At 45.9% G+C, this 25,269-nt stretch overlaps 1 protein-coding gene across 1 annotated transcript in view; it reads left to right on the top strand.

Annotated features, from left to right (window-relative positions):
• The first annotated feature begins 4,179 nt into the window (after window positions 1-4,179).
• The window catches only part of fam131a (family with sequence similarity 131 member A), a 93,004-nt gene continuing 71,914 nt past the window's right edge, over window positions 4,180-25,269 (top strand). Inside the window, exons 1-2 of the mRNA XM_033032185.1 lie at window positions 4,180-4,734; window positions 9,495-9,634. Of these exons, the coding sequence (XP_032888076.1) occupies window positions 4,638-4,734; window positions 9,495-9,634 (237 nt within the window). The 5' untranslated portion in view covers window positions 4,180-4,637. The remainder of the gene's footprint in view (window positions 4,735-9,494; window positions 9,635-25,269) is intronic.

Here is a 25,269-nt window from a genome sequence, read left to right as displayed (position 1 = left end):
TGCCGAACACTTATTTTCCCCTAGTCCCATCATCTTCGGAAACGTTTATTGCTGTTTATCAACATGAGGACCAAAGTTGTGCCAATGAAAGTCAAAGAAGCCATTATGAGACTGAGAAACAAGAATAAAACTGTTAGAGACATCAGCCAAACCTTAGGCTTACCAAAATCAACTGTCTGGAACATCATTAAGAAGAAAGAGAGCACTGGTGAGCTTACTAATCACAAAGGGATTGGCAGGCCAAGGAAGACCTCCACAGCTGATGACAGAAGAATTATTTCTATAATAAAGAAACATCCCCAAACACCTGTCCGACAGATCAGAAACACTCTTCAGGTGTGGATTTGTCAATGACCACTGTCCACAGAAGACTTCACGAACAGAAATACAGAGGCTACACTGCAAGATGCAAACCACTGGTTAATCACAAAAATAGGATGGCCAGGTTACAGTTTGCCAAGTACTTAAAAGAGCAACCACAGTTCTGGAAAAAGATCTTGTGGACAGATGAGATGAAGATTAACTTATATCAGAATGATGGCAAGAGCAAAGTATGGAGGAGAGAAGGAACTGCCCAAGATCCAAAGCATACCACCTCATCTGTGAAACACGGTGGTGGGGGTGTTATGGCCTGGGCAGGTATGGCTGCTGAAGGTACTGGCTCAATTATCTTCAGTGATGATACAACTGCTAATGGTAGTAGCATAATGAATTCTGAAGTGTATAGACACATCCTATCTGCTTAAGTTCAAACAAATGCCTCAAAACTCATTGGCCGGCGGTTCATTCTACAGCAAGACAATGATCCTAAACAAACTGCTAAAGCAACAAAGGAGTGTTTCAAAGCTAAAAAATGATAAATGGCCAAGTCAATCACTGAATCTGAACCCAATTGAGCATGCCTTTTATATGCTGAAGAGAAAACTGAAGGGGACTAGCCCCCAAAACAAGCATTGGCTATAGATGGCTGCAATACAGGCCTGGCAGAGCATCACCAGAGAAGACACCCAGCAACTGGTGATGTCCATGAATCGCAGACTTCAAGCAAAGGATATGCAACAAAATACTAAACATGACTACTTCCATTTGCATGACTTTGCTGTGTCCCAAACATTATGGTGTTCTGAAATGGGGGGACTATGTGTAAACACTGCTGTAATTTCTACATGGTGAAAACAAAATATATAAAAATGGCCTATATTAAAATATGGCAAAGTGCACTTGAAATTTTTTCTATAACAAATCACAAATTGTGGAATACAGAGGCAAATAAATAAATGATGGGTCTTTGTCCCAAACATTATGGAGGGCACTGTAAATATATTGCGGGTGGAATAACTATCCCCTTATTCTGCTTTTCTACTTTAGATACAATCTCAGATGTATATTGTCACCTTCAGTGAAGCACTATGATTGTAACACAATTCTTTTGTGTGTGTTCACCGGGTAACGGATAATGAAACACCAGAGTCAGTCGAATCTACAGCATTTGGTACAGCAAACTAACACAATAAAGAATGAAAAGTGAGATTTCACACACCTAGGAATGCTGCTACCTCACCTGCCCACTTTACAGGATGAATCCACACTGGTTTACAGCAAACAGGATGATGTAAAACTAAACAAAGCAGAGAAAGTTGGCAAAATAGAGTGTAGGAAGGAATTGCAGATGCTAGTTTACACCTAAGATAGACACAAATGCTGGAGTAACTCAGAGGGACAGGCAGCATCTCTGCAGAGAAGGAACGGGCGATGTTTTGGGTCAAGACCACCCAAAGACTGGGCGAAAGAGTTGTGTTGGTGTGTGCGAAGCTGCCTTTGTGGAGGTGAAACATAGAAACATAGAAAATACGTGCAGGAGTAGGCCATTCAGCCCTTCAAGCCAGCACTGCCCATTCAATATGATCATGGCTGATCATCCAAATTCCTGCTTTCCCTCCACATATCCCCTGATTTATGAGGATGTTGCCAGGACTAGAGGGTGTAAGCTTATAGGGAGAGGTTGAGCAGGCTGGGTCTCTATTCCTTGGAGCGCAGGAGGATGAGGGGAGATCTTATCGAGGTGTATAAAATCATGAGAGTAATAGATCGGGTGGACGCACAGAGTAGCCCAGAGTAGGGGAATCGAGGACCAGAGGACATAGGTTCAAGGTGAAGGGGAAAAAGATTTATGGGAATATGAGGGGTAACATTTGCACACAAAGGGTGTTGGATGTATGGAACAAGCTGCCATATGAGTCACCCAGAGAGTTGTGAATTTATGGAATTCCCCGCCACAGAGGGCAGTGGAGGCCAAGTCACTGGATGGATTTAAGAGAGAGTTAGATAGAGCTCTAGGGGCTAGTGGAATCAAGGGATCTGGGGAGAAGTCAGGCACGAGTTATTGATTGGGGACGATCAGCCATGATCACAATGAATGGCAGTGCTGGCTCAGAGGGCCGAATGGCCTCCTCCTGCACCTATTTTCTATGTTTCTATGAGGCAGTTGAGGCTGGGACTATCCCAACGTTTAAGAAACAGTTAGACAAGTACACGGAGAGGACAAGTTTGGAGGGATATGGACCAAGTGCAGGCAGGTGGGACAAGTGTAGCTGGGACATGTTGGCCAGTGTGGGCAAGTTGGGCCGCGGGCCCTGTTTCCACACTGTATCACTCTATGACTATGGTTCCATTAGCCCTAAGAGCAAAATCTAACTCTCTCTTGAAAACATCCAGTGAATTGGCCCCCACTGCCTTCTGTGGCAGAGAATTCCACAGATTCACAACACTGAGTGAAGCCGTTTTTCCTCATCTCAGTCTTAAATGGCCAACCCCTTATTCTTAAATTGTGAGCCCTGGTTCTGGACTCCTCCAACATGGGGAATATTTTTTCTGCAAGGTGCTTTCCTGCATGTCCTCCTGACAGCGGCCACGTTCCCCAGGTTGGGCCCCATTCCCCCCAAATATCTTAGGAAATGGAGGAGTGAGGCAAAGCAAACATCCAATTCCAGTTACTCCCCGCAGAGATCCACCTGGTCTATTTTCAAACTCCAACGTCAATAAAGTGGAGTAGTATCTTTTCGCTGTTCAATGTTAGAAAAAGGGCTGACATATTTCTTCATACACCACCATAGGATTATAGTAATATAGATTAATTCTATAATTGACTTCTTTAAATTCAGGTCCAGTTCAGTTTAGTTTAGAGATACAGCGCGGAAACGGGCCCGCCCAGTCCGCATCCACAGCGACCACTGATTATCCCGCACACCAACACTATCCCACACACACTAGGGGCAATTTACCAAAGTCAATTAACCTACAAACCTGCACGTCTTCGGAGTGTGTGAGGAAACCGGAGCACCCGGAGAAAACCCACACGGTCACGGGGAGAAGGTACAAACACCGTACAGATAGCACCCATGGTCAGGATCGAACCCGGGTCTCTGGCGCTGTAAGACAGCAACTCTACCGCTGTGCCACCGTGCCGCCCTTAAAACTGTATCATTCTTGCACACAGAAAAAAACATGCACTTTCTTCTGGTTTAGTTTAGTTTATTGCCACGTGTACCGAGGTACAGTGAAAAGCTTTTGTTGTGTGCTATCCAGTCAGCAGAAAGAGAATACATGATAACAGCCCAGCCGTCCACAGTGTACAGGTACATGATAAAGGGAATAACGTGAATGGCGTTGAACATCCACTCTCACAAATGATAATTGTAATTTGCTCAATGTTATACTTGTACAGCTGCAAAGGATACAAAGAGTAGGGTCTGAAGAAGGGTTTCGGCCCGAAAACGTTGCCTATTTCCTTCGCTCCATAGATGCTGCTGCACCCGCTGAGTTTCTTCAGCTTTTTTGTGTACCTCCGATTTTCCAGCATCTACAGTTCCTTCTTAAACAAAGAGTAGAGTCGTTCAGTCCAAGAATTGGAGAGATTTGCCAGCACAGCATTTGCCGTTGGGTGGAAAACTTGACCTGCGTCCCCTTTGATCTGCCGTTTTCACACTTTACCCATCCATATCTCTAGTCTCCCTCTTCCCTGACTCTCAGACTGAAGAATGGTCCCGACCCGAAACGTCACCCATTCCTTCTCTCCAGAGATGCTGCCTGACAGTCCCGCTGAGTTAGTGCAGCATTCTGTGTCTATCTCGGGGGTGTAAAGCAGCCTCTGCAGTTCCTTGCTACGCGAGTAAAGGTTGTATGATTTCGATGTGAAGTGTTGGCGGCAGCAGCAGCAGCAGCAGCAGCAGCTTCGCCGATGTGGACGTGCCTCGCTGGACCCTGCCTGTGGTTTCCTCGTGTACTTTCAGCGGGCTGCCGGCAGGGACCATCATCCGCCGCGCTGCGCTGCGCTCTGACAACCAGATGCAGAAGCAGTGAACGGCGCACCCGCACCCACCCGCCCATCCAAAGACGGTCCATACAAAAGATCAGCGACCAGGTCTCTCGCACAGTCCGCCGCACCCCACGCAAACCCGCCCGTGGAAACGTAATAAGGTGAATCTGCGAGTCAGAGAGAGAGAGAGGGAGACACACAGAGAGACAGAGACCAGCCAGGAGGCGAACCCATCTATTCATTGGCACGTTTCAAAGCCTTCGGCGCGGCCAAGTCTCCACCGGGAAACCTTAAGAACTCACATCCAGCGAGTTCAATTTCCATGAGGTACTGTGGAAATGTTTCCAGTCTGGAACAAGGGTTAATTTTTCATCTAAAAGCACCGATTATGGGCTGTATAGGCTCCAAAACAACTATCGGTAAGCTCCGGTTTCTTATTGCTGGGCAGAGTTGAATTGCACGGCCTCTAGTCGTAAGCGAGGGGTAAGCGTAGCCTGCAGAGAGAGAGAGGTTCTCTGGGTGAAGGAAGCCAGGTTGTGATGGTAAAGCGTGGATCCTGCAATGGGCCGGGCAGTCCAGGCGGCCCGATGGTATATTCCACTGTACATTGCTGTGTCTTCCTAAACTGCGGTGTGTGTGATCACCCTTTCCAGTCTAAGACGAAATACCCAAGAACCATCCAACTATTCAATAAGCATTCACATTGCCCTTCATTCTCCAAAGATATTTTAACGCGATCGTCCCCTAATTGTCTTTATTTTAATAGCGATTCTGTAGCATTCCCCACCAAATCGGCCACGCTCCTTCCGAGTTTCCATATTTCCTTAACCCCTACCACTCCAGCGCTGGTTTAGCATCGAGTCCACACGCTCCCGAACAAAAACAAGTAGCGCGGTTTGAATCGCTGCATAGAGAGTATCCCGACCCGCGACATGTTATTCACAACTCAGATTCGGGAGTTTGTAAGGAAGGCAGTGGCGATGACTGGACACAGGTCGAGTTGTGCTGGAAGATGCGGCGTGTAATCGGAGTTATTAAATGCTTTACAGCGTTTCAGAGACGCAGGCGACACAAAGAGACCTCAACATGCGGCGTGCGCTCCACATGCCCTGAGTTTATTCTCACTCACTACTACAAACAGAGTCATTTTTAGATTCTGTATATGGATTTTAGAGCTATAGCCAGCCCAGGTGCCAGAGTTACAAGACAGGATATTCGACTTGATCAAATTATATGAGGGTTTGCTATTTCGCAGCTTTGTTAAAAAGATATGGAAATATCAGAGAATAGGTGGCGGTCACAGCTGGCGACATCTTTCCTTTGGGTGTGGCCCAGTTGGCAGCCGCCGCTTCTTCCATTGATATTTCCCATTCACTGCACATCTGCCCGGTGTAGGTGCCATGAACTCACATTTTTATCTGCATTCATGCACACACAGGCCCGTGGGGGAGTATTCCTTCAGTATTCCTCCACGTTGGTGAGCACACACGGGCTCATCGGGTGGAGAGATGAAGCTAGCAAATCTGACCAGCAGCAGAGCGGAGTAATCCTGCTCTCCTCAACACCGCTTTACCAGGCGATGTGAGCTGTAAATGTCACCGCACCATTGAAGGGTTGTCCGGGTCTGGAACCACGGCCCCCGTCCCTGTCACCATCAGAGGAGATGAAGAACAACCCCTACCACGTGCTAATACACTCCTGTCTTTAGACTACCAACGTTGTACGATTAGAAATAAATAGACAGCCGACTCCTAAGTTCCAGACTTTGTTGTGTTGGAAGGGACTGCAGATGCTGGTTTAAACCGAAGATATACACGCATAATCCCTGTTTAATGATGAAGGATGTGAAACAGTAGGAACCGGCCATTTTCTCTCCAGGGAACATTAAGAATGTATTTAGCATGGGGAATTAGATGGCCATTGAATCAGCTTCTTCAGCTACACCGGAGATCCTTCCCATCCGCCGTCACAACTCATCTAATCTTTATTTGCTATGCTCTTAACATATCTTTAAGCATTGCAACTACATCCCGGGAGAATATTTCACACCAGTTACTGTTTTCGAAGAAGGGCCTCGACCCGAAACGTTGCCTATTTCCTTCGCTTCATAGATGCTGCCTCACCCGCTGAGTTTCTCCAGCATTTTTTGTCTACCTACCTTTTTCGACTCATTTGTGTTGAATTGAGTTTAAAAAAAAATCAAGATTGCAGTTGGAGGCAGAGAGATATTATGTCAGGCACAAAATGCTGGAGTAACTCATCGAGACAGGCGGCATCTCTGGAGAGATCTCTGGGTGATGTTTCGGGTCGAGACCCTTCTTTAGATTCTTCTCTCCAGAGATGCTGTCCGACCCTCTGAGTTACTCCAGCCTTTTGTGTCTATGTTCGGTTTAAACCAGCATCTGCTGTTCCTTCCTACATATTATGCCAGCTATCTAGAAAAATGGGAATATATCACACCCAGACCTGGCTAGGCCATGGTGTTTCAGGCGGCCAGCGGTGCTGGTTTAACGGCGAATACGCTGAGCCTTTCAATTCCTCTAGTCGCTAGAGACATATGTGAAATAGTGCAGCCCCTCCTTTCCTGAGACCAGTACTCATCACCAGTTCATTCATACCTTTATCTTTCCCGCCGGCCTTTTTCGTGAATAAAAACAAGTAATTCACGGAGCTGCGCTGAATTGAATTGAAAACTCGCGTCCTGTGAGGGTCTCCTACTGTTCACGGTTGTGTCAAACGTGGCGTTACCAATGGTTGTGGGTCTGCCTGTGTGGAGGTTTGTGAGCTCTGGCAGCTTGATACATTTGAGATAGACACAAACTGCTGGAGTAACTCAGCGGGTCAGGCAGAATCTCTGGAGAGAAGAATGGGTGACGTTTCGGTATCCCCCGATGCTCAGTCTGTAGAAGGGTCTCGACATTTTGTGTCTATCTTCGGTTTAATCCAGCATCTGCAGTTCGTCCCTACACAGGTTGGTTGATACATGCCTCCGTTTGAACAAGACCCTGCCACGCCAGGAGTGGTCTTGAAGTGTAAACACGGTCTTGTGATTAAACTACTTGTTGAGCCGGCTGGATGACTGACTGCTCCAATACATAGGGTAGCCTTGCAGTTAAAGCACAACCCCCCCCCCCCCCCCCCCCTCCCCCCCCCCCCCCAGAACCAGAGCAGGACGTTGTATCCGAATCACACAATGATGCCGGAGATGGCTTGTGATTAGAACTGGATTCCAAATATGCGTTTTACTCGCGTTACTTTATGACTTAGGTTTGCATTTACGGTGTCATTTGAGAGAACGGGTTGACCGTTCTATCTAAATATGGACAAATAGATATCAACATCAGAGAAAACAGTTGATAATTAATATCAAATTCAGACTCGTTTATCCTAACAATATCAGTCATAATGTTTAGACTGTAATCCAATATATTCAATTGAACATAGAATACCGTTCTCACTATAGAGTCCCACGGGTGGTGGAGTTTAGTGATTGCTTTTAACAAGAATGTGTAAGAAGGAACTGCAGATGCTGGTTTACACCGAAGACAGACACGAAGTGCTGGAGTAACTCAGCGGGTCAGGCGTCATCTCTGGAGGAAAGGATTAGGTGACGTTTCGGGTCGAGACCCTTCTTCAGACTGAGAGTCAGGGGAGAGGGAAACTAGAGGTATGAAAAGGTACATAACAAATCAGAGCCGGCACCGATGGCCAAGGAGCCCACAATGGTCCATTGTTGGCTGTGAAGTGATACGAACAGTGAAACTAGCGGGATTTCTAGGATGGGGAAGGGTGGACAGAGAGGGGACTTGAAATTAGAGAATATTCTGATGAAGTCTGAAGAAGGGTTTCGGCCCAAAACGTTGTCTATTTCCTTCGCTCCATAGATGCTGCTGCACCCGCTGAGTTTCTCCAACATTTTTGTGTACCTTAGAGAATATTCACACCGCTGTGTTGTAAAACCTAGTCGTCCTGTTGGTTTCACTGTTCGTAAGCTTCCATTTTCACCTCTTCCACAACCAACAATTGACCATTGTGGGCTCCTTGGCCATCGATGCCAGCTCTGATTTTTTCTGGACCTTTCCACACGTCTAGTTTCCCTCTCCCCTGACTCGCAGTCTGAAGAACGGTCTCGGCCCGAAACGTCACCCGTTCCTTCTCTCCAGAGATGCTGCCCGTGTGTGTGACTGTGTGTGTGTGACTGTGTGACTGTGTGTGTGTATGTGTGTGTGTGTATGTGTGTGTGGGGGGGGGGGGGGGGGGGGGGGGGGGGTGGTACCAGCTCCAGCACATACAGGCTGCTTGCTGCGTCCGTCCCCTCGCTGCCTTTATGCATTGCCTGCGTGGGAGTTGCAAGCGGAATTGCGAATCGATACGTTTCCCTGGCAACGTGCTTAGCCGTGTCCCAGCGTTGTGCTAATCTCCGCTGAATGTCAGCATGCTATTGTGTTTTGGAGTGAGCAAAGCCAGCAGGGTTGCAGCAGCGACAGACGTGTGCGCACACACAGAGCGGTGGGATGCCGTGATCTGGGCGCCAGCTGTGCCACACATACACAGCGCTCATTACTCCACCAGGTATTGAATGCACGCATCACTACTCCTCCAGGTATCGAAAGCCATCGCGACCAAGACCATCGATGAAGTTGTATCAAATGGGTATTTCAAGAACTGGGATACAGAACGGGTTGGAATTGTGTGGGGAGGAACTGCAGGTGCTGGTTTAGACACAAAATGCTGGAGTATCTCAGCGGGGACAGGCAGCATCTCTGGAGAGAAGGAACGGTGACGTTTCGGGTCTGAAAAAAGGATGAAAAAGAACCAGCTTCCAGTGGATGGGGTGGAGGCAGGTTCGATTTTATCATTTAAAAATAAATTGGATATGTGTATGGACGGGAAAGGAATGGAGGGTTATGGTCTGAGTGCAGGTAGATGGGACTAGGTGAGAGGAAGATGGCCTGTTTCCGTGCTGTAAGTGTTATATGGTTATATGCGTTACCTATTCCTTCTCTCCGGAGATGCTGCCTGTCCCGCTGAATTTCTCCAGCTTTTTGTGTCTATCTTTGGAACTAATTGTGGCGTGTGACGAGGAGAGTGGACTAATTGACCAGGATAACTAGTTGTACATTGTGGCGTGGCCAAGCCGGTGAGGTGGATGTATTGAATGCTGCTTTTTCTTTCACAGTGGCGGTGGATACTACATTAAGCGTGGAGTGGAAGGAAGTGAAGTCGGCCGCCGCTCTCTTTCCGTTGGGGAATACAACCACCTCGCTGGTGCATAGGCTGGGTCACCAGACATCAGTAGACTGCCTGGAAACTACCGAGGTGCGACCTCCCCCCCCCCCCCCCCCCCCCCCCCCCCCCCCTCCCCTCACCTTTACATTGTACTTGTAGAACCGAAGTAGATCTTAAGGCACGATTGTTGATTGTAAACTGTTCTTTGTGCCGCGCCGACAAATATTGACAATTGGAATAAAACCAGGTCGATTCTTGGGTGAAATGACACAATGTGTTAGAGTAATCCCAGCGGGTCAGGCAGCATCTGTGGAGAACAGGGATAGGTTGACAATTCTGGTAGGAACCTTGTGTTTACGAAGGAACTGCAGATGCTGGAAAATCGAAGGTAGATAAAAATGCTGGAGAAACTCAGCGGGTGCAGCAGCATCTATGGAGCGAAGGAAATAGGCGACGTTTCGGGCCGAAACCCTTCTTCAGACTCAATTAAATTGAATGGGAGATTTAGTTTTATCTTACAAAATTCTGGTGCATTCGAACAGACATACATCAGGCAGATAAAGGAAAACTGAAATAAAGAATGCATCATAGAGAATAGAGAATGGGTCAGACCGCATCTGTGAGGGGAAACGTTTCATCTTTCATTAGGACCGGAAATAAAAGAAATGAGACATATTTTAAGCTGCAAAGAAGGAGATGCGTGTTGAGATAGAAGGTCTGTGACGGGAAGAAGAGGAAGAAATACTGAGAGAGGGTAGTGAAGACGTTTAGCTCAGCCAATCCACTTGGAGGAGAATTAATAGAACAAGATAAATAGGGGTGGCATGGTGGCCCAACGGTAGAGTTGCTGCCTTACAGCACCAGAGACCCTGGTTCGATCCTGTCTACGGGTGCTGTCTGTACAGAGTTTGCACCTGCATGGGTCTGTCACCGCGTGGGTTTTCTCCGAGATCTTCGTTTTCCTCTCACACTCCAAAGACGTACTGATTTGTAGATTAATTGGCTTGGTATCAATGTTAATTGTCCCTTGTGTGTGTAGGGTAGCGTACGGGGATCGCTGCTCGGTGCAGACCCGGGTGTGTGTGTGTAGGGTAGCGTACGGGGATCGCTGCTCGGTGCAGACCCCGTGGGCCAAAGGTCCTGTTTCCACACTGTATCTCTAAACTAAACGAAACTGAACTAAACTAAAGATAGACACAAAAAGCTGGAGTTACTCAGCGGGACAGGCAGCAACTCCGGAGAAAATGAGTGGGTGAGGTTTCGGATCGAATCCCTTATTCAGACTGGCTCGGGATAAGGGAAACAAGTAATATAGACAGTGATGTAGAGAGATAAAGAACAAAGAATGAAATATATGCGAAAAAGTAACGACGATAAAGGAAACAGGCCATTGTTAGCTGTTTGTAGGGTGAAAACGAGAAGCTGGTGCGACTTGGGTGGTGAGGGATAGAGAGACAGGGAATGCCGGGGCTACCTGAAGTGAGAGAAATCAATATTCATACCGCTGGGCTGTAAGCTGCCCAAGCGAAATATGAGATGCTATTCCTCCAATTTGCGTTTAGCCTCACTCTGACAATGGAGGAGACCGAGGACAGAACGATCAGTGTGAAAATGGGAAGGAGAATTAAAGTGTTTAGCAACCGGTTGATCAGGTTGGCTCACACGGGCTGAGCGAAGGTGTTCAGCGAAACGATCGCCCAGTCTGTGTTTGGTCTCGTCGATGTATAAGAGTCCACATCTTGAACAGCGCATACAGTAGATGAGGTTGGAGGAGGTGCAAGTGAACCTCTGCCTAACCTGAAAGGAATGTCGGGGTCTCTGGACAGAGTCGAGGGAGGAGGTATAGGGACAGATGGTGCATCTTCTGCGGTTGCAGGTGAAGGTACCTGTGGAGGGAGCGGTTTGGGTGGGAAGGGATGAGTTAACCAGGGAGTTGCGGAGGGAACGGTCTCTGTGGAAAGCGGAATAGGGTGGAGATGGGAAGATGTGGCTAGTGGTGGGATCCCGTTGGAGGTGGCTGGAGTTTTGGAAGAGTGTGTGTTGTGACTGGAAATGTATTATGTAAAGCTGACGGAGAACAGAGAAGCAGGGAAGTGTTGCAAGTGTGAGATACAAACACTGCAGTTGCTGGATATCTGCTACCAAGGAGAAGACTAATAATCAGCAGGTCAAGCAGGATCTGTAGAGATCAGAAATGAGTTAACCCTGTAGGTCAGTGTCGTTTCATCACCCACAGTGATGCCGCTGCTAGAGCTGCTGACTCACAGTGCCAGAGACCCAGGTTCGATGGTAGACACAAAATGCTGGAGTAACTCAGCGTGACAGGCAGCATCTTTGGAGAGAAGGAATAGGAGACCCTTCTTCAGACCTAGGATCGATCCTGGACTTGGGTGCTGTCCATTTGGAGTTTGCACATTCTCCCTGTGACCATGTGTGTTTCCTTTGGGTGCTCCGGCTTTCTCCGAGCATTTAAAAACTGTGCAGGTTTGTAGGCTAATTGCCGTCTGTATGTGTAAGGAGTGGATGAGAACGTGGGATACCATAGAACCAGTGTGAATGGATGATCGATGGTTAATGTTGACTCAGTGGGCCGAAGGGTCTGTTTCCATGCTGTTATCTTTAAACTAAACTACACTGACCAGTTGTGATACAAGTGTGAAAAGTGATTCTCTGAAATTGTCATCAGTGTCGTGAGGAATGTAATGTCTTTAGTCAGAAGGTGTGTTGGACATCACGTTTGCAATGGGCTTGACAGAGGTGAAAGATGGACAAGTTAGCGTGTATGAAGGAAGGAGAGCAAGAATCTCTGCAACTTGGAAACTTGTTCATTCTTGAGGTCCACTGCAAAGTGGTGTGCAAATCAGCATTTGGTTTCTCCTTTGTGAAGCAAACCACACCCTGGACAACAAAAGCAGTGCATTACATTGGAAGAAGTTGGACGTGTTTTTGACTCTGGATGGAGTGAAGGGAACAGTAAAGGGGTAGCTGCTCATTTCTATTGCAAGAGTGAAGCAGATAGTTTCAGAAGGAAGTGAAAGGAGGGGAACCAGGGCTTTGCAGTGGGAAGGAGAAGATAAATCTGGTGATTGGGGGCATTGAAGCCGGCAGAGATTGCAGAAGATGCTGAGTTGAATACTGGTGGGATGGAAGCTAAGGAAAAGGGAATGAATCCATGCCCCCAGAGCAGTGAAATAAGAAGTGCAGAAAATAGAAAATAGAACAAATGCAAATTAAACTAGACACAAAAAAGCTGGAGTAACTCAGTGGGTCAGGCAGCAACTCTGGAAAAAAGGAATAGGTGATGTTTTGGGTTGAGACCTTTCTTCAGACAGGCAGTCTGAAGATGGGTCTCGATCTGAAATTTCACCATCTCCTTTACTCCAGAGACTCCAAAGGTGAAGGGAAAAAAATTTAATAAAAATCTTCAGGGTAAAATTTTCACACAAAGGGTGGTGGGTGTATGGAACAAGTTGCCAGAGGAGGTAGTTGAGGCAGGGACTATCTCAATGTTTAAGAAACAGTTAGACAGGTACATGGATAGGATAGGTTTGGAGGGATAGGGGCCAAACGTAGGCAGGTGAGACGACTGTAGCTGGGACATGTTGGCCAGTGTTCGACCAAAGGGCTTGTTTCCACACTGTATCTCTATGACTGACTCTATGCTGGCAGACCGAGCTACTCCAGCTTTTTGTGCCTGACTTTGGTGTAAACCAGCATCTGCAGTTCGTTCCTACACAAATGTAGTTGAAAGTTTTGTGAACCATGGTGAAGGGGAAAGTACGGTTAAGGGAAAAGAAGATCTCTCAGAAGGGCTGGTATGGAAGATATCAACAGAACAAAGATGAGATAGTTAGAGAAACTGGAAGAACGGTTCTTCAGTTCCCAGTTCAGCTCGGCTCAGTCTGAAGAAGAATCTCGACCCAAAACGTCACCAATGCCTTCTCTCCAGAGATGCTGCCTGTCACGCTGAGTTACACCGGCATTTTATGTCTATCTTTGGTGTACATAGAAACATAGAAACTTAGAAAATAGGTGCAGGAGGAGGCAATACAGCCCTTCGAGCCAGCACCGCCATTCATTGTGATCATGGCTGATCGTCCCCAATCAATAACCCGTGCCTGCCTTCTCCCCATATCCCTTGATTCCACCAGCCCCTAGAGCTCTATCTAACTCTCTTAAATCCATCCAGTGACTTGGCCTCCACTGCCCTCTGTGGCAGGGAATTCCACAAATTCACAACTCTCTGGGTGAAAATGTTTTTTCTCAAAATGACCTCCCCTTTATTCTAAGACTGTGGCCCCTGGTTCTGGACTCGCCCAACATTGGGAACATTTTTCCTGCATCTAGCTTGTCCAGTCCTTTTATAATTTTATATGTTTCTATAAGATATCCCTTCATCCTTCTAAAGCAGCATCTGCAATTCCTTCATACACATCTTCGTTTCTATGGTGACACAATTGACTGAAGCTGCTGAGGTCAAAGCTGCTGGAGGAGTTCGGGTCGGGCAGCATCTGTGGAGACAAAGGGGGAATCAATGTTTCTGCTCGAGACCGTGCATCAGGACTGAGAGTGTGTAGGGGAGACAGTCAATATACAGAGTTGAAGGGGAGAGGTGAGGCAGGAACAGGCAAGTGACAGAAGGATCCAGGTGAGGAAGGGTTAGTTGATGTGCAGATGGAGCCAGGTGGCAGAGAGAGTGGTGCAGATAGTGACAGAGGCGGTGATTAGTGGAGGCAGATGGTGGAGAATCATATAAGAAAGGAAGGTTGGTTGGGTAGATATTGTTGGTGATTGGCAGATGGAACCAGGTGAGGGAGGGGGAGAGAAACAGGGACCCGGGGGTGAACGGATAGAAAGAAGGGGGTGGGCGAGAGGACTTGGGTGGGCCAGGAGCAGAGAGAAAGGAGCTGGTTACCTCGTTAGAGAATTCAATGTTCAAGCGATTGGGTTGCAGATTAGCCAGGTGTAATATAATGTGCTTTGGTTTAGTTTAGTTTAGAGATTCAGCATTGAAACAGGCCATTTGGCCCAGCGAGTCCACACTGACTAGCAATTACCCATGCATTAATTACCCAGGGACAATTTACAGAAGCCAATTAACCTACAAACCTGCACGTTTTTAGAATCTGGGAGGAAACCAGAGCACCAGGAGAAAACTCACGTGGTCACAGAGATAACGTCCGACCTCCATACAGACAGCACCCCTAGTCAGGATTGAACCCGGGTCTCTGACACTCTAAGGCAGCAACTCTACCGCTGTGTCACATTAAATGTGGTGTTCCTCTAGATTACGCTTGGCCTCACCCTTGCAGTAGAGGAGGCCACGGGCACATAGGTTGGCGTGGGGATGGAGAGGGGAATTGAAATGGCTGGCATCCGGGGAGCAATGACCACCAACCCAAACCTGCAACCCTCGTCATCTCCAGCCTTTGAATGGAAATACATCCCTAGCATTTGACAAGCCCACTCTAAAAGAAGAGGCTGATCATAAATCTGGTGACATATGCTATCTGCCCAATGGGAGAGGGGAGAAGAGAAAGTGACTGGCAGTAAGAAGTTGTTGATAATGTTGACTGCTTTCTCAAGGCACTGTGAAGTAAGTATACATGGAGTTGACTGGGGAGGGAGGTGGGGAGACTGGTTTGTGTGATGGAGTGGGCTGAGTCCATGGTTCTCTACAGCTTCTTCTGGTCTTAGAGCACTTGCCATTGATGATATGTATACCTAGGAACCTGATTATCTCCACTTCAGCACGTTTGATGCAGACTAGAGTGTGTACTTCATCCTGTTCCCGGAAGTCAAAAACCAGCCCCTTCACTTTGCTACCACTGAGGGACATCTTGGGCTGTCTAAAGAACAACCCAGGTCTCTTTGCTTAGTTGACATTGTTCTCACATTGGACAATTTCTCATTTTAACTCCACATACTTCCTCCCCGTCAAAGTTGTAGCCACGGGGAATTGCGTGGTCTAAACGATGTCAGTTCCTTTACGGAGATTTATTTCAGTCCTATTCTGCCCCCTTCTCTCACCTAATTTTTCGGTACATTTATGACTGTATTGGTAACATTCCCCTTATCGTATCAAACTTGTAAGTTTCTTATATTTTGCTGCTCTCACTTTCACATGATCAATCAGTATTTCTCCCTTCATTTATTGCCTTCTGTCCTTCTCAAGGACAGATTAGAGATCACACACATGCCTGCACTATCTTGATATTTCCTCCTAACCTGTAGCAGTGCAAGGACACTTTCCTTTCTTCAACATCTTTCACACCGGAGACATCTTTAAGAAGCCCGTCTTCTCCTCCCACACCCTCCGCCCAGTTCACTGGATTTTCAATCAGTTCTTCCCAATTTCCATCAGTTTTCATTCTATCTTCTTTCTATCAGCCCGCCATGTCCTCACTTCAATCCACCAAGCATATTGCATGGACTATACTCCACACTTTCCACCACCTTTTAATGAGTTGCCGCCTTGAGATGTATGTTTTCCTCTACTAGCATTCTGAAGGAGCCATTCATTGTGTAACTCCCTGGTACCCTGTAAACAATCTAATAAACAAGGGAAAAACATTCAGTGTGTGTATATACGCGCACGCACGCACACACACACACGCACACACACACACACGCGCACACACACACACGCACACACACACACACACACACACACACACACACACACACTCACACTCACACGCACGCACACACACACACGCACACACACACACGCACACACACACACACGCGCGCGCACACTCACACTCACACTCACACTCACACGCACGCACACACACACATATACACACAAAACAAACAATAATAGTGCAAAAACACAAAACCAATTCCCCAAGTCTATGTAGTTCAGAGCTTATTTGAGGGTGTAGTGTTTAATAGCCTGATGGCTGTATGGAAGAAGCTGTTCCTGAACCTGGACATTGCAGTTTTCAGGCTCCTGCACCTTCTTCCCGATGGCAGGGGTGAAATGAGCATGCTGGCTGCTTTTTTGAGGCAGTGACTCCGGTAAATCCCTTCGATGGTGAATGGAGTGGGACATCTTATTTAAACAAACTTTGTTTAGTTTGAGCTTCCAGCTTCCTGTGACTTTAATTAACCATCTCATTCCCAGTCTAACCTTTCTATAGTAGACCGCCAAGTGTCAGCTTGAGAAAGTGTTTCATCCTCCAGCTACATAGAGTGATAGTGTGGAAACAAGCCCTTCGGCCCAACCTGCCCATCATGTCCCATCTACACCATGTCCCATCTACACTTGTCCCACCTGCCCACTTTTGGCCCATATCCCTCTAAACCTGTCCTATCCACGTACCTGTCTAACTGTTTCTTAAACATTGGGAGAGAGCCATTGTTGCTGGTATCAGTTCTCACCACTGAAAGGTTTTGTATCTGTGTCCTAGCATTTTCTTCCAACTCTCTGTTCTCATATATCTTATATTTACATCTTCAACAAACAGATGGGCTGTGATTACCAAGCTTTTGCCTCTCATTCAGGCAGAATCGAGCCACAGATGGTGCCTGACCTGTTCGGTATTTACAGCGTGTTCTGTCCTCTATATAAGCGTAATGGATTGGCCCAAATTAAATGAATCAAACCTTTGCCTGTGTGAAAAATGTGCATGCTATTTCAAAAGTAATAAGATAGGCTGCACAAGAACACTTTTGATGTAATTGATGTAATTATTTATTGACAGTAATGTTGAATATATTGAGATTAGATTTATGCATTCAACTGTACATGATAGTGATAGAAGTATATAATATTGTGAGAGGCATAGATAAGGTAGATAGTCAGAACCATTTCTCCAGGATGGAAAAATCAAATTGTGGCAGCTCCTGGTGGTTAGCCACTTGTGGTGCGAACCCTCGGCTCTGAGGGTTGGGTCATGTGACTTGGTTTGGCGGGATGAGCGGGTCACGGGTCTCCCCTGGGGTATATATACTGCTGGTAACACCTTTGCCCCTTGTTGTGGTTCTGAGAGTTGTTCTGTGTTAATCTATTCAAGATCACTTGTTTGACAACACATGTCTCACTATAAAATACTGGAGGGCATAGCTTTAAGGTAAGAGGGGAAAGTTTAAAGCAGACGTACGTGGCATGTTTCTTACACAGAGAGTGCCTGAGTGTGCTTCCAGGGTTAGAGGCAGATATGATAGCGGCATTTAAGAGGTTTTGGACATTTAAGAGATGGTCTTGGCATCATGTTCGACATGGACATTGTAGGCTGAAGGAACTATTCTTGTACTTTACTGTTCAATATTCTGTTAGAACTGTTATAACAGGTTTGCTGCAGCTAATGACTGTAGAGCTCTTTTACTGTTTATTTCAAAGTGAAATTCTGCAATTCTTTTATTCCAAATGTATTGGTTGAATTTTGTAATTGTTTTGAGAGTAAGAGTTTTGATAGATATTGAAAAATGTGTTAACACAGTAAGTGTTGGTTCTATCAAATCAACAATGGAAAACCAAGAGGTGGCAGATTAATATAACAGGAATTTTACATATTGAGGATACGTATCCTGAAAATGGCTGTAAATTAGTAATTGGTCATAAGGTCATAAGTGATAGGAACATGATGACAAGAATTAGGTCATTCGGCCCATCAAGTCCTCTCCTCATTCAATCATAGCTGTCTATGTCTCCCTCCTAACCCCATTCTCCTGCCTTCTCCCCATAACCCCTGACACCCATACTAATGAATCTCTGGAACTCTCTGCCACAGAAGGTAGTTGAGGCCAGTTCATTGGCTATATTTAAGAGGGAGTTAGATGTGGCCCTTGTGGCTAAAGGGATCAGGGGGTATGGAGAGAAGGCAGGTACAGGATACTGAGTTGGATGATCAGCCATGATCATATTGAATGACGGTGCAGGCTCGAAGGGCCGAATGGCCTATTCCTGCACCTATTTTCTATGTTTCTATGTTTCTATGTAATCAAGAATCTATCCATCTCTGCCTTAAAAAGATCCATTGACTTGGCCTCCACAGCCTTCTGTGGCAAAGAATTCCACAGGTTCACCACCCTCTGACTAAAGAAATCTCTCCTCATCTCCTTTAGTCTAGTCTTAGTCTCTCCTACTAGTGGAAACATCCTCCCCACATCCACTCAATCCAAGCCTTTCACTATGCGGTACGTTTCAATGAGGTCCCCCCTCATTCTTCTAAACTCCAGTGGATACAAAGCCAGTGCCGTCAAACGCTCACCATATGTTTGGAAGGAGAGAGAGGCAGCAATCAGAAACATTACTTTAATTAGGGAAGTGCTGCTGAAAAACCTCATACAGCTGAATGTGCATGTCCCCAGGCCCTAATTGACTTCATTCGGGACCTTAAAGGAAATACATAGTGAGATGTGTAGGAAGGAATTGTAGATGCTGGTTTAAAACGAAGATAGACACAAGTGAGAAATTGGTCTTTGGTGTAAATGTTCCAAAGGTCCCTACATTTTGGAAAGGCTCCATTAAATTGTAAAGTGGCAAATTCATTCCTTTATCCAAAAATCAAGGGAGAAGGCAGGAAACAAAAAAAGACCAGTTAGCTGAACATCTCCCAAAGCTGTTCGATATTAAACAAGCCACTTAAGAAAATTCAGGCGATGACAGCATGGCATTGTGAAAGAGGAATCATATCTCACTAATTTAGTGGAATTCTCGAAGATGTGGTAAGTGCTGCGAATAAAAGAAAACCAGTTGATGTATTAGGATTTGCATAAATAATTGGAGAAAGTGCCGTGTCAAAAATGTATATTCATAACTTGGATGATAAATGCGTTGAAGGCTCAAAAATAGTTAGGCAAATAAGCTGTGAAGGAGACATAGGAGTGTACAAAGGGAATATAGTCAGTCAAGTGAGAGGGAGAAAGATCTGGCAAATTAAGTATGTTGTGCAAAAGTGTAAATTGTCTGTTTTGGCAGAAAAGCTGTCAAATTATTATATTTTCTAAATAGTGAGAGATTGTAGAGCTGTGATGTGGAGAGGGAACAGAGTGGACTAGTACATGATTTGAAGAAGGCTTGTAATCAGCTTGAACAATTTATTAGGAAAGCTAACAGAATGTTTATTGTTTCAGACATTGGTGAGGGCCATATCTGGAGTACTTTGCACAGTGCTGGTCTCTTTATTGAGGGAAGGATGTTAATGCATTGGAAGCTGTTCAGAGAATGTTTGGAAAGGAACTGCAGATAGACAATAGACCATAGACAATAGGTGCAGGAGTAGGCCATTCGGCCCTTCGAGGCAGCACCGCCTTTCAATGTGATCATGGCTGATCACCCCCAATCAGTAACCCGTTCCTGCCTTCTCCCCATATCCCCTGACTCCGCTATCTTTAAGAGCCCTATCCAGGGCTGCCAACATTGGGTGAGAGTTGAGAGTGAGAAATTGCGAGGGAGCGTAGCGACCGAGGGGGAGAAGGTGGGAGCTTTTGCCCTTTTCAGCTTGAAATTGTGTAATTGGTGCATACTGTAGCGAGACTTTTAACTTACACTTGAATGCATCATTTATGCTTCAAATTGGATTAGGTGTGAATAACGTTAGGGTAAATTACATTCCTAATTACATTCCACAGTAGAGCCAGGCTTTGATCAACAGGTGCAGGACATGAATGACTTTAGTATATTCATATATGGAAATTAGATTATAATTCATGCAGTTATGCATATATATAGAGAAACAAAAACATAGAAACAAGGCAAGAGGAGTTAGACTTCCATCACAGTTCTGCACAAATAAATCATTCAACCTTACCCTTTGACTATAGAAACAAGACGAGAATAATGCCACATATTCAACCGTATATGGTTCAATGAAATTAAGATATATATGTAAAACATATGTATGGAAACTCATTTCCCTCTCTCCCCCCCCTCCCTGAGAATGTGGGCCGGCCCAGGTGCTCTGTGTCCAGCTGGGGTCCGGGGGAGGTGAGGGCCAGTGACCCGGGGGTCGGGCATTGGAGCGGAGCTATAGCCCGAGATTCATCCCCGCAGCTCCAGAGGCAGCACCGATGCCCCCACTCACCCAGTCCGCTCCTGGCTCCAGGCTGGGGTTAAAACTCCATGGGGTGTGGACAGAGCGGCCGATGGACACAGAGCCGCCCGCCGGAGGTGAGGGTGGGAGGTGTGAGCGGTGCCTGGGGGGACGGTGCTGTGGCCACCTCCCTGTCTCACCTATCACACCATCTGCACGGGAATGTGAATGCGGATGAGGCAGCATCTATAGAGCAGAAGAGAAAAATGCTGGCGAAATGCTTGAGTTTGAAGAAGGGTCAAACTCAGACATAGATGCTGCCTCACCCGCTGAGTTTCTCCAGCATTTTTGTCTACATTGCTATTTTAAATAGTGTGCGATGGGCTTAAGCCAATTAAATCGCCGTTCTTTACGGTGAACCTGCCGACAGAAAACTATTCTCATGAGTGAGTGTGGAGGAGCGTGACTATTTATTTATTTCTATACTTTAAAAAATATTTTTTTGAGTGTGAGAACTTCTGCCTATCTAGCTCTCTCTTGAAAGTAACCAAAGAACAAGCCTCCACCGCCCTCTGAGGCAGAGAATTTCCACAGACTCACCACTCTCTGTGTGAAATAGTTCCTCATCTCTGTTCTAAATGGTTTACTCCTTATTCATAAACTGTGCTCCCTGGTTCTAGACTCCCCCAACATGTTTCCTACCTCTAGTGTATCCAAACGCTTAATAATCTCACATGACAGTCCTGCCATCCTGGGAAATAATCTTGTGAACCTACGCTGCACTCCCTCAATAGCAAGAATGTCCTTTCTCAAATTTGGAGACCAAAACTGCACACAATACTCCAGGTGTGGTCTCACTAGGGCCCTGTACAACTGCAGAAAGACCTATACTCAACTCCTCCGGTTATGAAGGGCAACATGCCATTCGCTTTCTTCACTGCCAGCTGTACCTGCATGCTTACTTTCATTGACTGATGAACAAGGACCCCCCAGATCCCATTGTTCTTCCCCTTTTCCCAACTTGACACAATTTAGATAATAATCTGCCTTCCTGTTTTTGCTACCAAAGTGGATAACCTCACATTTATCCACATTAAACTGCATCTGCCACGCATCTGCCCACTCCCCCAACCTGTCCAAGTCACCCTGCATTCTCATAGCATCCTCCTCACAGTTCACACTGCTACCCAGATTTGCGTCATCTGCAAATTTGCTAATGTTATGTTGAATCCCTTCATCTATATCATTGATGTATATTGTAAATAGCTGCGGTCCCAGCACCGAGCCTTGTGGTACCCCACTAGTCACTGCCTGCCTTCTGATTTAAATGCAAACATAGACACAAATGATGGAGTAACTCAACGGGTCAGACAGCATCTCTGGAGAAAAGGAATAGGTGACGTTTCGAGCCGAGACCCTTATTCAGACTGAGGGTCAGGGAAAAGGGAGATATATTAATGGTGATATAGAGAGATATAGAACAAATTAATAGACAATAGACAGTAGACAATAGGTGCAGGAGTAGGCCATTCGGCCCATCGAGCCAGCACCACCAATCAATGTGATCATGGCTGATCATCCCCAATCAGTAACCCGATCCTGCCTTCTCCCCATATCCCCTGACTCCGCTAATTTTAAGAGCCCTGTCTAGCTCTCTCTTGAAAGTATCCAGAGAACCTGCCTCTGAGACAGAGAATTCCACAGGAATGAAATGAAAGATACGCAAAAAAGTAATGATGATAAAGCAAACAGGCCATTGTTAGCTGTGGATGAGGTGAAAACCAGTTACAGACAATGAGACTCAACAAGATGTCTTTGAAGCTAATACAATGACTTGAGTGGGGGAGGGATGGAGAGTGAGGGTTACTTGAAGTTAGAGAACCAATATTCATATCCCTGGATCGTAGGCTGCCCAGGCGAAATATGAAGTGCTGTTCCTTCAATTTGCATTTGGCCTCGCAATGACAATGGAGGAGGCCCAGGACAGAAAGGTCAGTGTGGGAATGGGAAAGGGAGTTAAAGAGTTTGGCAACTGAGAGATCATGTAGGCCCAGGTGGACCGAGGTTTATTTGTCTGGTCCCTGGAATGGGTGCTCTCTTATTTGGAAAGTTTGGGCATCTAGGATTTAGATCACAAGAGTTTAGAAGAGTGAGAGGGAAATTTATTGAAACAAACAAGATCCCATGATGTCCTGATGGGACCTCATGGGATGAAAATAGGTTATTTTCCAAAAGTAAGGCTGAGTGTTTTAAAATATGGAATTGCCTATTTCGGACAGATGAGATGTAATTTTTCCTCAGAGTGAGTTGTGAATCATTGAAACACTCTTTCCAAGGGTTGTTACAGCAGAGTCTGAATAATTTTAAGGCAGATATTGGTAGACATTTGAAAATTAGGGAGTGAAAGGTTCCCATGGTGAGACAGGAATGTGTGTTAATGTGTGTTAATGGCAGAGCAGGTACAAGGGGCAAAATGACCTCTTTCTGCTTTTAATTGTTTCAGATGTACAAACCTGCTTATTAGTCTCAACAACTGATGAATTGATGTAACTGACCTGAACGTGACACAGAAATACACATCTGCCATGGACATGTTATTTTTACACAGTGTTTAAAGTCTATTTTCATCAGGCCAAATACATTTGCTCTTAAAATATTTCAAATGTTTCACAATTAAGTCCAATCACAATTACTTAGCATGACATCAATGATAGAAAAAACGTAGGCATGGCGTTGAAACCTCACTGCACACTGACATTATCTAAAGTGTTTTATTATTGTGCGAAGTATCTATCTGTTCTTTAAATAGTTCAAGTCAAGTGTGTTTTACTGTCATATATCTCCAAGTTTGCGGATGACACTAAGCTGGGGGGCAGTGTTAGCTGTGAGGAGGATGCTAAGAGACTGCAAGGTGACTTGGATAGGCTGGGTGAGTGGGCAAATGTTTGGCAGATGCAGTATAATGTGGATAAATGTGAGGTTATCCATTTTGGTGGCAAAACCAGGAAAGCAGACTATTATCTAAATGGTGTCCGATTAGGAAAAGGAAAGATGCAGCGAGACCTGGGTGTCATGGTACACCAGTCATTGAAAGTAGGCATGCAGGTGCAGCAGGCAGTGAAGAAAGCGAATGGTATGTTAGCTTTCATAGCAAATGGATTTGAGTATAGAAACATAGAAACATAGAAATTAGGTGCAGGAGTAGGCCATTCGGCCCTTCGAGCCTGCACCGCCATTCAATATGATCATGGCTGATCATCCAACTCAGTATCCCGTACCTGCCTTCTCTCCATACCCTCTGATCCCCTTAGCCACAAGGGCCACATCTAACTCCCTCTTAAATATAGCCAATGAACTGGCCTCGACTACCCTCTGTGGCAGGGAGTTCCAGAGATTCACCACTCTCTGTGTGAAAAAAGTTCTTCTCATCTCGGTTTTAAAGGATTTCCCCCTTATCCTTAAGCTGTGACCCCTTGTCCTGGACTTCCCCAACATCGGGAGCAATCTTCCTGCATCTAGCCTGTCCAACCCCTTAAGAATTTTGTAAGTTTCTATAAGATCCCCTCTCAATCTCCTAAATTCTAGAGAGTATAAACCAAGTCTATCCAGTCTTTCTTCATAAGACAGTCCTGACATCCCAGGAATCAGTCTGGTGAACCTTCTCTGCACTCCCTCTATGGCAATAATGTCCTTCCTCAGATTTGGAGACCAAAACTGTACGCAATACTCCAGGTGTGGTCTCACCAAGACCCTGTACAACTGCAGTAGAACCTCCCTGCTCCTATATTCAAATCCTTTTGCTATGAAAGCTAACATACCATTCGCTTTCTTCACTGCCTGCTGCACCTGCATGCCCACTTTCAATGACTGGTGTACCATGACACCCAGGTCTCGCTGCATCTCCCCTTTTCCTAGTCGGCCACCATTTAGATAATAGTCTGCTTTCCTGTTTTTGCCACCAAAATGGATAACCTCACATTTATCCACATTATACTGCATCTGCCAAACATTTGCCCACTCACCCAGCCTATCCAAGTCACCTTGCAGTCTCCTAGCATCCTCCTCACAGCTAACACTGCCCCCCAGCTTAGTGTCATCCGCAAACTTGGAGATATTGCCTTCAATTCCCTCATCCAGATCATTAATATATATTGTAAATAGCTGGGGTCCCAGCACTGAGCCTTGCGGTACCCCACTAGTCACTGCCTGCCATATAGGAGTATAGGAGCAGGGAGGTTCTACTGCAGTTGTACAGGGTCTTGGTGAGACCACACCTGGAGTATTGCGTACAGTTTTGGTCTCCAACTCTGAGGAAGGACATTATTGCCATAGAAGGAGTGCAGAGAAGGTTCACCAGACTGATTCCTGGGATGTCAGGACTGTCTTATGAAGAAAGACTGGATAGACTTGGTTTATACTCTCTAGAATTTAGGAGATTGAGAGGGGATCTTATAGAAACTTACAAAATTCTTAAGGGGTTGGACAGGCTAGATGCAGGAAGATTGTTCCCGATGTTGGGGAAGTCCAGGACAAGGGGTCACAGCTTAAGGATAAGGGGGAAATCCTTTAAAACCGAGATGAGAAAAACTTTTTTCACACAGAGAGTGGTGAATCTCTGGAACTCTCTGCCACAGAGGGTAGTTGAGGCCAGTTCATTGGCTATATTTAAGAGGGAGTTAGATGTGGCCCTTGTGGCTGAGGGGATCAGAGGGTATGGAGAGAAGGCAGGTACGGGATACTGAG

Source organism: Amblyraja radiata, chromosome 13 (genome assembly GCF_010909765.2).
Source record: "Amblyraja radiata isolate CabotCenter1 chromosome 13, sAmbRad1.1.pri, whole genome shotgun sequence".
Taxonomy (NCBI): Eukaryota; Metazoa; Chordata; class Chondrichthyes; order Rajiformes; family Rajidae; genus Amblyraja; species Amblyraja radiata.
The sequence above is the reverse complement of the archived record's forward strand: the minus strand, read 5'-3'. Positions and strand labels throughout refer to the sequence as shown.